Below are 12834 nucleotides of genomic sequence, written 5' to 3'. Positions count from 1 at the left end.
CACCTGCTATGTGAGATTAGAAAGAAGATGCGCTCGAGTAATACTTTCTAGATAAGGTACACCACGACGATACACGAGTCATGCAGCATCCATCCCACTTCACCCCACTTCTCCGCCCGCATCAAACATCATGACACCCCCGCATGCATGGTGATGGATCGAAGTAACTTTTCCACGCCTGCTACTCGGTTCTTTGTCTTCGTCTTTGTCTTGTGCCCAGATTGACTCTTCACACCTTTTATACGCTCACACTTCAACAATGGCAAGTGAATTCCAGGATAAGGTCGTCCTTATAACCGGAGGAGCAAGTGGTATAGGGTACGTCACAGTCCACCTTCCTCCCCCGTGGCCATCCATCCTCACTCCGTGACCACGACAGGCGCGCAACAGCCCTCAAACTCTCTTCGCTCGGCGCCAAACTCTCTATCTGCGACCTCAACGAGTCCTCCCTCTCAAGTCTCACCCCCGAGACAGAAACGCAAACCTACACACAAGCCGTCGACGTCGGCAACACACAACAAGTTAACGACTTCGTCTCCAACACTGTAGAACAGCTGGGCAAGATCGATTATGTCTTCAACTGCGCCGGCGTAAACCCCACCTCGATCCCGCTCGAAGACACACCCGATGCATACTGGGACAGGCTGGTCAACACAAACCTCAAGGGCGTCTTCCTCGTGACACGGGCTTGCCTGCCCCATCTCTCGCGCGGCAGCGCAATAGTGAACGTGAGCAGCATAAGCGGGCTGCGCGGCTGCGCGCAGCAGAGCGTCTACTGCACGACCAAATTCGGGCTCATCGGCATGTCCAAGAGTCTCGCGCTCGAGCTCGGGCCCAGGGGTATACGCGTCAACTGCGTGGCGCCGGGGTACATTGACACGCCGACGAACGCGGGGATCGTCAAGGGCGGAGAGGCGGTGGAGCGGATGCGGACGGGGAATGCGCTTGAGCGGCTCGGTACGCCGGAGGAGGTGGCGGATGTTGTTGCGTTCTTGATGGGCGAGGGGGCGCGGTACATGAATGGGAGTGTGGTGGAAATTGACGGGGGGCTGAAGATGAGTAGTACGACTAGTAAGTCTGGATTGAGATGATCGCTGACCATGTGTAGACGAAGAGAGCTGACGGGCGTAGGAAAATGATGTACTGGCCCTGAGCATTGGCCTGTGGATGGTAGAGGGAAGTACAGGCGGAGTGGATGAGATATGGTGGTTCTGCGCAGATAGATATCAGAAGACCCCTCATGACCATGATGGTTCTCTTGCTTGCGTGTGCAGTGATTACCCAATTGTGTAGTGCATGCGAAAAGACGTTCTGAGCAGTTGTGTGATGCAAGAGAACGATCGTTATTAGATATAGTTGCAGCATCAGATCTGCTGCTACATGGACAGATAATCGTATCTCTGTCGTGCTCGACTCGCTCGCCGAAAGAAGCCATGACCTCATTTCAAACGCCAATCCACTCTAAAGATGCCATATATTGTTGTCAAATGCTGCTGCTACAGCCGTACGTGAACAGAGCTCGGATCAAACGACCCTAAACATCGCCAATCGAGACCGCCGAAAGAATGCTGGACTCAATCCAACAGTATCGCAAATGCGAAAAAGCTATGCCGAAAGCTGCATGCGCTTCGTATAATCGTACATTGCAACAGGAGTGCGACTTTCATGCCTTGAGGCTGTCGCGCATGCTCTGGCTGCTGGAGCTGACGGGCACGTTGGAAACGGGGAGTACGGACTTGGCCTTGGCCGCGGCGTTCTGGCGCACCTTGGCGAGAGCGTAGACAATACCGCTGACGAAACCGAAGAAGATGGCGGAAACACTACCGAATGTGACGGGCGCATCGAAGAAGATCAATCCGCTGAGCGCGATAGGCAGCTTGTTTAGAGCGCCGACCATCGAGTAGGTTGTGGAGGTTGTGACACGGACGGCCCAGGCGGAAGTGTACGAGATGAAGACGGAGGAGAGACCGGACAGGACCATCATGAAGATGACTGCGTTGCGCTGATCCGCGGGGAAGTTCTTCTGAATGTTCGCGGGGGACCAGTCTTCGACGACGATGGAGGCGACCAGGAGGATGGGGATGGTGAGGAGGTTGTTGTAGTACATAGCTAGTGATTGTTAGCTTATTCAAGCAGAATCCTTGTGATCGAACTTACTGTCGAAGTCCTTGAAGTTGGTGAGCTTGATGCGCTTCCTCATGGCAAGGACGAATGTGGCACTGCAGATGCAGTTGAACATCATCCACAGGTAGCCGGCGTGCAGAGTAGAGACAGCATCTGTCGCCGCCTCTGTCGCATGACCCACGCTGGTGAGCGCATGCTGAATGTCGGCCCAAGCTGCAATGAGGGAGCTGAAAACCATCAACCCGAAAGAGAACAGAGCCATGGGTGTAACGGAGCCACCAAACCAGAGCACCTCACCATAGGCGATCAGGATGATGGTCAGGTTCTTGAAGATAGTGTAGACGGGAATCGAGAGGAACTTAAGCGCCCAGGTACTTGTGTAGATCATGCCGATGAGGAGGAGAGAAATGGGGAACCCTGCTCGTATTAGCTCGAGTGTACAGGAGACAATGCTTCCACGTACACTTCTTTGCCTCGTCCGAGTTGAAGTCGCGGTATGTGATGACTCCAGACGCCTTGCACACGGAGATAGCGACAACACAGACAACCGACTGTACGCAGAGCAGGAAGAAGTTGAGGTTGAAGTCGCGTCCAGACAAGACATATTTATTCGTCACCGTCATAAGGATCGAGGAGCCGCAGTAAGAGAGGATGGCAATGACGGGGTTTTCTGTGATGGAGCCGCTGCTGCTCTTCGAGGACCGGCTCACCGGTGACGGCGCACGGGAGCCCTTTGCTGAGCTCATGCCGTAGTCGTCGCTCTTCTTATCGTCGGCCATGGCGAGGGAGTGCGTCGAAGGAAGATGCGCGCAGCGTTTCGTAAGGAGCGGACTGTGCGGAGAGGATGGGCGCGTGGTCTCTGCGCAAAAGGCGGGCAATGATGTTGAGAAAAGGACAGAAATGAGACGTTTGGGGAAAAGAGGAGATGTTAGATGGTGATGCGCGTCCTTGCGGTAGATGTGGGTCCGGCCTAACGCCCCTGGCTTAAATTAGAGTACACCAGCACCACTCGTAACTGGCCGTCAGCAGACCTGCATAACGGCTAACAGCCTCCTATTCCGCTAGAAAGCAGACTCTGTCATCAAGCCTTCTGCATTCCACAGTTAGTAACATCTACTCTGCTATCTCATCGAAAGAAAAGGAGTCTGAAGCAGTTGAATCTGTCTACACGTGATTTGCGCTAGTTCTGGCGTTGAAGTCAGGGTCTGACAACTCTACAACTCCCCTCACTTCGCTTGTGATATCAAGGAAGCAGTTTACACCATGTCCCAACTAGATTCGAAAGTCGCCTCGGTCATCGACCGCGCCGCCAAGAATGATGAATCCGACGAGGACGACCTCATCGCTCAGCTTGAAGATGATTCAGAGTTAGATGCTTTCCGCGCACAACGAATACAACAACTACACGACGAATTCGACAGGGCTCGGCGATTGAAGGCCAGCGAGCATGGGACCTACTCTGAAGTCAAGGACGAGAAGGCGCTGATGGACATCACCACAAGTACGAAAAACTGCATCGTGCACTTTTTCAAGCCGGACTTCAACCGCTGCCGCATCATGGACACACATTTTGAGGTGGGATTTGTCTCTTCGGATGCATGATGAAGGCAGGCTGATAATCTGCAGTCACTCGCACCGTCTCACTATGAGGCACGAATCTTGAAGATCAATGTCGACAATTGTCCCTTCTTGGTCACGAGGTTAGGAGTACAGGTGCTTCCGTGTGTCATTTCGTTTATCGACGGTGTTGGCGCCGACCGCATTGTCGGCTTTGAAGGACTGGGACGCAACTCAGACAACTTCACTGTCAGAGATCTTGAGGCGCGACTTATCCGAGCTGGCGTGTTCACGAGAAATAAGGTCACCAAGGAAGACGAAGAGGAGCGCAAGCAAAGGAGCAAGATGGCAGTCAAGTACGACGACGAGAACGACGACGACTGGGACTGAAGGGTTAGCAAACCACTGCAGAGAAACAGCTTGCACGTTTTGATGTGTCAAGCTGCTAAGTCGATGCTGCTACCAGTGTGCTTGCTCGCATACGGCGATCGAAGCAAATACCTGTCCTCGAGGCGGACTTGACCCGAGAGCCTGATTGCTCAAACTTCGCACGAGTCATACGTTCAAGCACCAACGATACCCAGTCCGATACGAGACATTGCCCTCCTTTTTGTGCCCACGAGTACTCTTAGACTTGGTATGCGAGCACAAACAACGCAGTTCTTTGAAACGATGTCATGAAGACCGTGCTGAAGATCACATTATTGATCCTCAAGCAGAGTTGTTCAATGCAAAGCATACCCTCGACTACAACCTTCCCCGACTCGTCATATAATGTTTGATATTCGTCTTGATCCGCACTTGCTACTTTTTGAGGACGTGCAGAGGCGGCAGGCAACTGCAGGGGAAGCTCTTGCCGAGGCGTGAGAAAGCGCCCACGCCGATTGGCCAGACACCACCACCATGGTGCGTCATCGGCATCGCGCAATTCTCAAATACTTTTGGGTGTTGCGACAGCTGAGCCCAACACATAACCGCAAACAACCATTCTCGATCACAAGTCCCAGACAAAGCACGTAACGCATTCTAACTTTTTCCAAAAACACAAACCGAGATGAGAGCTTACTGGTTCGACAATGTCGAGGTACCTCGACCCCACACTCACCATAGCTCACATGATTAACCTGCCAGGGCGACCAACGCCTGCCCCACGACTCCGGGCGCAATGTCGAGCCATCTTATCTTGCCAATTTGGGCGTAATTTACAGACACGTCACTTCCGACGACGAGGTCAACGCACTAGCAAAAGAGCGCAGCTACAAGAACCGCGATGAAATCACCGTATCGCCCGAGAAAATGGGCGATATCTATGAAGAGAAAGTGAAGAGCTTTTTCCACGAGCACTTGCACGAGGACGAAGAGATCAGGTACATCATCGATGGCGCGGGGTTCTTTGATGTGAGGAGTGAGGGCGATGACTGGGTCCGGATTTGGCTAGAGCAGGGTGATTTGATTGTGCTGCCGGCAGGGATTTATCATCGGTTTACCACTGATGAAAAGAACGTAAGTGCTTGTTTCATGTCGTTGGAGTGTTGTCATGTCGATAAGATGCGGTTGGGATGGGCTGGCTGACGAGATACAGTACATCAAGGCCATGCGCCTGTTCAAGGAGGAGCCCAAGTGGACTCCGCTGAACCGGAGCGCGGAGACAGACGAGAACCACTACCGCAAGGAGTACCTCACTAAGAGGCAAGGTCTCGCTGCATAAGTCCTTCAATCGGCATGAACACGCGATCATGAGTACACGAACGACAATCAAAGTAGGCTTCCGTCAACCCTGAGTTTTGAGCAGCGTTTTCTCCGCCCGTCTCATTCTCGTATCAATCACGTTAGCAAACGTTTCTCGACCCAACATTCCCTACGGGGTGGCCTGCATTAAGTCACACAGTCATCGGCAGATAGCAAACAGCCATGCAGCACGGGTTTGCGGGAGTCGGTTTGCGCAACACCGCTTGTCGAAGATTCCGCGTGTAACATAAGCACTATTCAAGACTGACGTTCACCCTCCAACAGCATCCCACCAGCCCAATCTTTCCTAGCACACAGCCACCTCGACAGCCATGTTCGGCCCACCATGGGGCCGCAATCCTCGCGATGCTTTCAACCCATCAGACTTCGACTACCTCAATCCCCGCCCTCGAGATCGGCACTCTCGCTCTGGACGCCACTCCCCACCACCACGCTCATTCCCCGTTCCAATGCCTACCCCAACCTCCTTCACATCGTGCCCCAACCCTCACCCCCGCAGCCCCAGATCATCCAAGCCTTCAAGGCACCCAGTACCTTTCTCCGACTTCGCATCGCGTACGAGCTCAGACTCCACCTCCTCGGACTGGGACTGGGACGAGACGTACACGCTAGACACCTCGGAGTTCGCCCGCATCCCAGGCCTCTCCTCGCGCAATCGGCATCCGCCTGCTCCCGAGTTCGAGAGCGTCGCGGTGACCTTGCCGCGCCCCATGGCGCAGGAGCTGAGACAAAGCAGCGACCGAGTCCTGTTTCTGCCGCCGCTGGTGCATCTGCGCATCCGCCTCTCGCTGCCCCAGCGCGGTTGCGAGGACCTTGGCGTCTCGGTGCCTGGCTGCATGGGGTTCGAGGACATGACGAAGCAAATCGTGCAATGCCACGCCGGGCCGCGGATGCGCTACTCGGCGCTCGTAGAGCAGCGTGGGTGCATGGTGGAGCCGCCGCGGGAGGCTGCGTTGGAGGATCTAGCGCACAGGGGCGAGGTGTACAGGAATGGACGGCGGGAGATGGCGGTCGAGATTACTGTCGCTGACGACGGTGGGGATTGGAGGGATGTGCGGACGCCGTTTGGAGGGAGAGGACCGAGAGGGGGGGACGCGGAGGTGGAGACTGTCAGGAAGAGGGAGGTTAGTCGGACCAGGTATGCGCGTGCGCGTGCGTGAGCGGGCTGTGCGAGATGAAGGAGCTGCGAAGTGGTTGTGCGGAATGCGGATAGATGTACTGGACATAGATGAGCAAGGCGATGCTGCTGACAGCGAGTAGGTGTTGAGAACCGTCTTCACATTGTGCGCGGATATGTAAGTAGATGAGGCGCATGTTGCGTGCCGGTCGTCGGATGATCTTCTATAGCACAAGCGCACAGACAAGCAGTTTGGACTGCTGACGTCGGGAAAAAACAATCGAATGTTGCTACATATCGTAAAAACCGAGTATCCTGACCGAACACCTAACCACGCGCCTGACGCGCGAGCCCTATCTCAACATTCCGTAGCTGAACAAGTGGGGCAATTCAAGGCTTTTCGGCCTTTGCCAAACGTTGTCTCCTCGAAACGATAGAAGTATCAAACAACAGCACAAAAGAAAAACTCTGTAGTCGCAGTTCCGTCCAATCCACTTCAGCTCTCGTGGCTGATGCCTAGCCGGATGCTTCGTTGCCTAAATGGTCTTGAAGCCCTTCGTCTAGGCTGCGTCCGCAGGCTTGCCCCCCTTTTTCTTCTGCTCAACCTTCAGGAGCAGCGCGCGGTTGATATGTGGCAAGACACCTCCGAAGGCGATTGTTGCGCGGATAAGCGTGTCGAGCTCCTCGTCACCGCGGATGGCGAGCTGAAGATGGCGCGGCGTGATGCGCTTGACCTTGAGATCCTTGGCAGCGTTGCCTGCTAGTTCGAGCACTTCGGCGGTAAGGTACTCGAGGACAGCCGTCAGATAAATCGAGGCCTTGGCGCCGATGCGCGTCTTTTGGCGCGTGATGGTACGGAGGTGACGCTTTATACGGCCGCAAGGGAACTACATGAGAATGCAAAGTCAACGCGGTGACTCAGATCATGGATGCGAAGATCCGGCTGGCGGGGTAGGCGAATTGGGCATCGAAGAACGCGAAGTCGGGCTGCTACTGACCTGAAGGCCGGCTTTGGCGGAGTGCGACTTGGGTGTTTTGACGTGCGAGTCACCCTTTCCACCTGTCTTGCCTCCGGTTTTTCCTGCGCGTATTGTCAGCGACCTGGAAACCCGATGACGCGAGCTGTTGAGCCACGCGCGTACCTTTGCCGCCTGGCATTTTTGATAGCTATATCGGTATGGATGCCGATAGAAATATAGTCCGTAGGGGTGCGCGACCGTGTTGCCGGAGTTTGAAGGCGTGGACGATACTGTGACGTTGGCGGGAGGGGGGTGGTTGGTGTCGAGGATAGGTGAAGCCTTAGGCAAGGAAGCTAGAAGTTGTTGTGACAGGCGCGTTTAGCCGAATAGGAAGGAACGTCCGAGCGTCTGTGCACGAGCCGATCGTCCTGTGTAACAAGCAGCATTGGCGAGCAGCGCAAAGAAGAGCGCTGTGTTAGACATGCGAGCCCTAAATGGAGCTGCATGTGTTGTTGCCTGCTTGCTTATTGTACATCAGTAGGCAGAAATACCTGTGGTGAGCGGTGTCTGGCCAATACCATGGCGGTCTGCGCAGGTGCCAGGACGAGCGTCAATCTGTCCATAGCTCAGATGAGGAGCTAGGGAGACGGCTTAGATGCGAAGAAAAGAAATTTACCACCATGAGTTTGGGCTTGTCGTCGACCGTGGAAGATGAGAATAGAGGCGCTGGGAATGGGAAGTGTCCGCGAAATCGGCGCAACGATAGACGAGACGGAAAGAACAACAGAAAGGCAGCTAGACTTTGGAGCTGAGAGGAGAGGTCTTACATCTGCAGCTTTTGAGCTGAATGCTTACCGCTAGGAGTGTCATGTACTAGTGCACATTGCTCATGCTGTACGAGAGGTAGGGCTTGTTGGGTGGTGGGCAGCGTTGCACCTGTATGTCCACTACGGTCAAGATTGAGGTCGAAACGAAGGAAAAAAACCCATACAGGACGACTCCTCTTACTCTCCTGGACCTATCTCGCCTTGTGTACACGTCCCTACCGAAAGCTGCGTGGTCGTACAATAGAGAAGCTGGGAGAGCTTCAAGCCAGGACTGACGGCAGCTAGCGCTAGCGTCGCCAAGGCCCAGACCTCCAGCGCGCTGGAGAGGCCACAACTGACAGGTCCCCTAATAATGAAGGAAGTTTTGAGTGATGCAACTCTTCTACACGACCACGCAATAGTCCACAATAGTCACGGCCTCTTCTACAGGTCGTCACATCGCGCCTGGCCTTTCCCCGCCCGGTCGCGCGCTCGGACTGCGATTCCACAAATCATCCGAGCTTCTGAGGCCCGTCCTGAAGCTTCGACACGGGCATCGCGCTTGTTGGCCGACCCCCGACGTCGCATGCCCCATCCCCACGGCCCGTCCACCACACCGGCACATCACCGTACAGCAGGACCGCCATGGCATGGCAATCGCCGTCGGCCATGAACGCAGGCGGAGCGAACGGCGGAGGAGACGGCAATGCGCCGGCCGGGACAGAGTACACGCTGCAGGGTAGGGCGCCGCCTGGGGACACGAGGCATACGATGTCCGGCGATGCAGCCCGGCTAACAACGCTGCAGGAGTAATGCGCTTTCTACAACTCGAGTGGCACAACCACGAGCGCGCTAGGAATGCCTGGGACATTGAGCGGGCCGAGATGAAGGCCAAGATCGCAAAGCAGGAGGGCGAGGTGCGCAGCGCGAAGAAGCTGAACGACCAGCTGAACAAGCACATCCGGATGCTGGAGCATGCTCTGACGAACGAACGGAATAAGAACAAGATCGGCGGCGAAGCCCAGCCTTCAGACGACAAGAAGGAGGCCAAGGCCAAGAAGGGCGGCTTGAAGCGTGCGTTGAACAGTTCCCGCTTCGCTGCATGCTCAGGACGTGCTAACACTGTGCAGCCCAAAACAAGCACCACAACTCCTTCCTCGACGTCGACTCCGAGTTCCTCGACCGACCAGATGCAGACCGCGAGGGCTTGCGCGAGAAGTCCAAGCTGTACCTCACGAAATGCGTCGAAGAAATAACGTATCTGCTGACACCACCGCCGCAAGTCCCATCACACCAGCCTGGCATGCATGGTTTGGGCAACGGCGCTGGCTTTCTGAACCACGGCGATGCTTCTATGGATGAAATGTACATGCAGCAGCACCGCCAGAAGATGCAGTCGCAATTGCCCACACTGCCGAATAACTCGATACCAAATCACCAGCCACCTGTGAACTCCGACTACCAGAATATCGCTCACCACCCGCAAATGCACTCTGCGCCTCAGATGACCAGGGAGCCGTCCGGACAACAGCCCTTACCCCAGCACGCAGGCATTCCTGCTGAGTTTCTAGGGCAACAACAACAGTCGCAACCCCAGGCCCAGTCTCAACAACACCACTTCTCTTCTGTTCCTGAAGAGCAGGTAGAGAAGGTCACACACACCTACGACAACCACGGCCGTCAAATACCGAACCGCGAAGATGCCAACCAGAACGCCGGGCAACCCATTGCTGATGACTCGGAAAGCTGGAACTTCGAGGAGCCTATCAGCGAGATCCCTCAGGACAACTTTGGCCCGAGGAGACCGGACACAGAGATGTTCCCAAACGCAAATCAAATTCCGCCAAAATCGCCCCCACGAGTTGGAAAAGGCAGAAGGGCGAGCGCCGACTACAAGCGCAAAGCTAGCAGCGAATTGCAGAGCTTGAATGCGGTAGCGCCCGGTGCAAGGACGGATACTCAGAGTTTCAAGGTTCGATTCGCACTGCGCGGCCATCTTGATGTCGTTCGAGCAGTCATCTTCACTGGTGGTGGCAGCCCAGCCGAGCCGGAAATTTGCACCGCAGGCGACGATGGCATGATCAAGAGATGGATCATACCAGCGAGCTATGCCAATCAACACAGCATGAACAACGATCTGGACATTGCATCATTCTGGTCACACAGGGGTCACGAGGGTGCAGTAACATCTCTCGCCGCGTGTCCCGCTTCTGCCCATTTTGCGACTGGTGGTCGAGTATCAGGTGATGGATGGATATTCTCAGGTGGCCAGGATGCCACCATCCGTGTTTGGGAAAGAGGCCGGGTTGATCCCAAGGCTACTCTCAATGGTCACAAGGATGCTGTCTGGACAGTCTGCGTACTGCCCACAACATGTGCATCTGTGTTTGGCGCAGATTGCAGCAATTACGGTGGTCCTGACCGGATCTTGTTAGCTTCTGGCTCAGCGGACGGCACCATCAAGATCTGGGCTGTCAGCGCACCACCACAGCTGGTTTCGCCGCAGACTAACACACGCCGTGGCGGCAGTCGAAGACACTCGGTGACATCTGGATCCAACTACCCATCCTCGCCGCAACCCAGTGTTGCTACATCGACTCTCTTCCATCACATACTTGTCCACACCATTGAGCGAGCGACCCATCCATCTCCAACATGCATCAGTCCCCTATCGCTGAACGGAGAGAACTTTGTCGTGTCATTCACGGATGCATCAATCATGGTATACGACACACGGACAGGAGAGGAGCTTGTCGGCATGGCTAGTAATGAAACCTATGATGGCACACCTGCGACAGGTATCACCTCTGTGGTCACAAGCTCGCAGAACACCGAATCCACCACCCAGGATGCGGCAAGAGGGGAAGACGATGCTATTCATGGACCTACAGGGTCTAACAGTGGCGGTGGCCTTGAGGGTGTGATCATCAGTGGGCACGAAGACCAGTTCATCCGTTTCTTCGATGCAAACTCTGGTAAGCCACCACGACGAAAGATTCTGATAAAAGTAGCTGACAATTGCACCAGGTCAATGCACATATAGCATGCTGGCCCACCCTTCCGCCATCTCCTCCCTCTCGCTCAGCAAAGACGGTCGAGAAGCCGTTTCCGCCGGTCACGATGCATCGATCCGTTTCTGGTCGCTGGACAAGCGGATCTGCACACAGGAGATCACCGCCCACCGCATCATGCGTGGCGAGGGTGTCTGCAGCGTAGTCTGGAGTCAGGACGGCCGCCTTGTCGTCTCGGCGGGCGGTGACGGTATTGTGAAGGTTTTCGCAAGATAGCGTCTTCGCAGACCGCAGAACCCCACCTGTCACGACTCACTGAAGGGCACATAACGTCGTACGGCATTTCCTAGTCGATGCATTTCTAGCTGGATCATACCCCGCGCTTTTCTTTTCACTTGAAACTTGATGGCATCATGTAGCTGCACGATTGATGGAACCTGGCATGGATATGGTAATTTTACGCACTGGGTCGCGACATCACCTTGTTGAGATGGCATGGGCATTGTCAGGTGCATAGCTCACGGGTCGCTTCGCTTCAGCTGTACTATATATATTTGACTACAGCCCGAGGGCAACGCCTGCTGAAGTCACTCTGCATTTTCGAACGAAGATATGCTTCTCTTCTGATGACGAAGTTCACGGGTACGGTAACCAGTCAACGGACCGAGCACAATATTGAAGCCCACTACATCCTTTGTCGAATCCAGCCAGCGCATCGCGATGGGATGCTTTCGGGTGGAGTGCCGATGGGCTACACTGCTCGTCGATGTCCTGATTTTTTCCTGTCTCTCCTGATGCTGTGAATTGGGCATGGGAATCTCCGGACTGTTATCAACTTTTCCATGCTGGAGACCCGCCGTTGGCTTTTGGTGATGGTTCGGGATCGGGTTTTATGTGGTGATCGATGGCGTCACGGTGGATCCCCGTCTGACTCTCTGGGGTTTCTGTCTTTTTGGGTGACAAGTGCGCCTGCCCACGAGTCATGCAGTAGCGCGGTGGAATCGGCGCTTGTGGCCTGCGTCACATCTTTTGCGATATCAATGAATTCGTCCGTAACGCCCTCCCGCCCTTCTGTACATATTCTGGACGCCTACCCGTAGATGCCATACACACACCGTCACTATTGTGGCGACATGTCACGTTGACCGCATACGAATTTGGAAAGTGCCTGAAAGGTCGCCAATACCTTCTTTCGACATTGCGCAGGCCTCTCGCGGCGCTTCCGTCCTTCACCGTGGCTTTACAGAGCAACCGTTCTGAGACATCTGTATAGTTGCGCTCTTTGGAGTTCTTGTTCGCGTTCTTTGAGGAGCGCTCCGCCTGTTTGGACGCAATTATCATCGCGGTTTTACGGCACGGCAACAAGGACACAACAAGCCGGAAGGAGCGCATACATAGTCGTGGCTCGACCGCAACATCCGGAGCACCACCTACAATTCCAGTGTTTGTCGAGGGTCGCTCGCGCATCAGGAGCATAGGCGATCAAGGCAGGGACGAGCAAGGCCGATACA

At 54.9% G+C, this 12834-nt stretch overlaps 7 protein-coding genes across 7 annotated transcripts; 5 read left to right on the top strand and 2 right to left on the bottom strand.

The window, feature by feature from the left end:
• Window positions 1-140: 140 nt before the first annotated feature.
• On the top strand, window positions 141-1190 carry M421DRAFT_415748 (NAD(P)-binding protein). Its single transcript, XM_033590813.1, has 3 exons — window positions 141-318; window positions 380-1062; window positions 1109-1190. The coding sequence occupies exons 1-3, from the start codon at window positions 260-262 to the stop codon at window positions 1120-1122; spliced, it is 756 nt and encodes a 251-aa protein (XP_033453657.1). The 5' UTR covers window positions 141-259; the 3' UTR covers window positions 1123-1190.
• Window positions 1191-1663: 473 nt separating this feature from the next.
• M421DRAFT_88629 (GDP-mannose transporter) lies at window positions 1664-2903 on the bottom strand (the record flags this gene model as incomplete). Its single annotated transcript, XM_033597678.1, has 3 exons — window positions 1664-2109; window positions 2158-2541; window positions 2588-2903. The coding sequence occupies 3 exons, from the start codon at window positions 2901-2903 to the stop codon at window positions 1664-1666; spliced, it is 1146 nt and encodes a 381-aa protein (XP_033453656.1).
• Window positions 2904-3387: 484 nt separating this feature from the next.
• M421DRAFT_97559 (GTPase inhibitor) lies at window positions 3388-4071 on the top strand (the record flags this gene model as incomplete). The annotated part of the gene is made up of 2 exons (XM_033598515.1): window positions 3388-3699; window positions 3751-4071. The coding sequence occupies 2 exons, from the start codon at window positions 3388-3390 to the stop codon at window positions 4069-4071; spliced, it is 633 nt and encodes a 210-aa protein (XP_033453655.1).
• A 664-nt stretch (window positions 4072-4735) lies between these two features.
• On the top strand, window positions 4736-5389 carry M421DRAFT_52054 (Acireductone dioxygenase; the record flags this gene model as incomplete). The annotated part of the gene is made up of 3 exons (XM_033594995.1): window positions 4736-4765; window positions 4813-5184; window positions 5264-5389. The coding sequence occupies 3 exons, from the start codon at window positions 4736-4738 to the stop codon at window positions 5387-5389; spliced, it is 528 nt and encodes a 175-aa protein (XP_033453654.1).
• A 352-nt stretch (window positions 5390-5741) lies between these two features.
• On the top strand, window positions 5742-6811 carry M421DRAFT_88626 (uncharacterized protein; the record flags this gene model as incomplete). Its single annotated transcript, XM_033597677.1, has 3 exons — window positions 5742-6554; window positions 6691-6725; window positions 6778-6811. 3 exons carry the CDS (start codon window positions 5742-5744, stop codon window positions 6809-6811), a joined length of 882 nt encoding a protein of 293 aa, XP_033453653.1.
• A 37-nt stretch (window positions 6812-6848) lies between these two features.
• M421DRAFT_196147 (histone H2A.Z) lies at window positions 6849-7974 on the bottom strand. The gene is made up of 3 exons (XM_033588063.1): window positions 7690-7974; window positions 7546-7628; window positions 6849-7434 (listed from the first exon to the last, which is right to left on the bottom strand). The coding sequence occupies exons 1-3, from the start codon at window positions 7703-7705 to the stop codon at window positions 7108-7110; spliced, it is 426 nt and encodes a 141-aa protein (XP_033453652.1). The 5' UTR covers window positions 7706-7974; the 3' UTR covers window positions 6849-7107.
• A 1007-nt stretch (window positions 7975-8981) lies between these two features.
• Window positions 8982-12090, top strand: M421DRAFT_395402 (striatin Pro11; the record flags this gene model as incomplete). The annotated part of the gene is made up of 4 exons (XM_033590090.1): window positions 8982-9051; window positions 9120-9398; window positions 9443-11287; window positions 11340-12090. The coding sequence occupies 4 exons, from the start codon at window positions 8982-8984 to the stop codon at window positions 11597-11599; spliced, it is 2454 nt and encodes an 817-aa protein (XP_033453651.1). The 3' UTR covers window positions 11600-12090.
• Between the last annotated feature and the right edge of the window lie 744 nt (window positions 12091-12834).

This window comes from Didymella exigua, assembly GCF_010094145.1.
Source record: "Didymella exigua CBS 183.55 unplaced genomic scaffold M421scaffold_2, whole genome shotgun sequence".
Classification (NCBI taxonomy): domain Eukaryota; kingdom Fungi; phylum Ascomycota; class Dothideomycetes; order Pleosporales; family Didymellaceae; genus Didymella; species Didymella exigua.
This window is presented reverse-complemented; position numbering and strand designations above follow the sequence as displayed.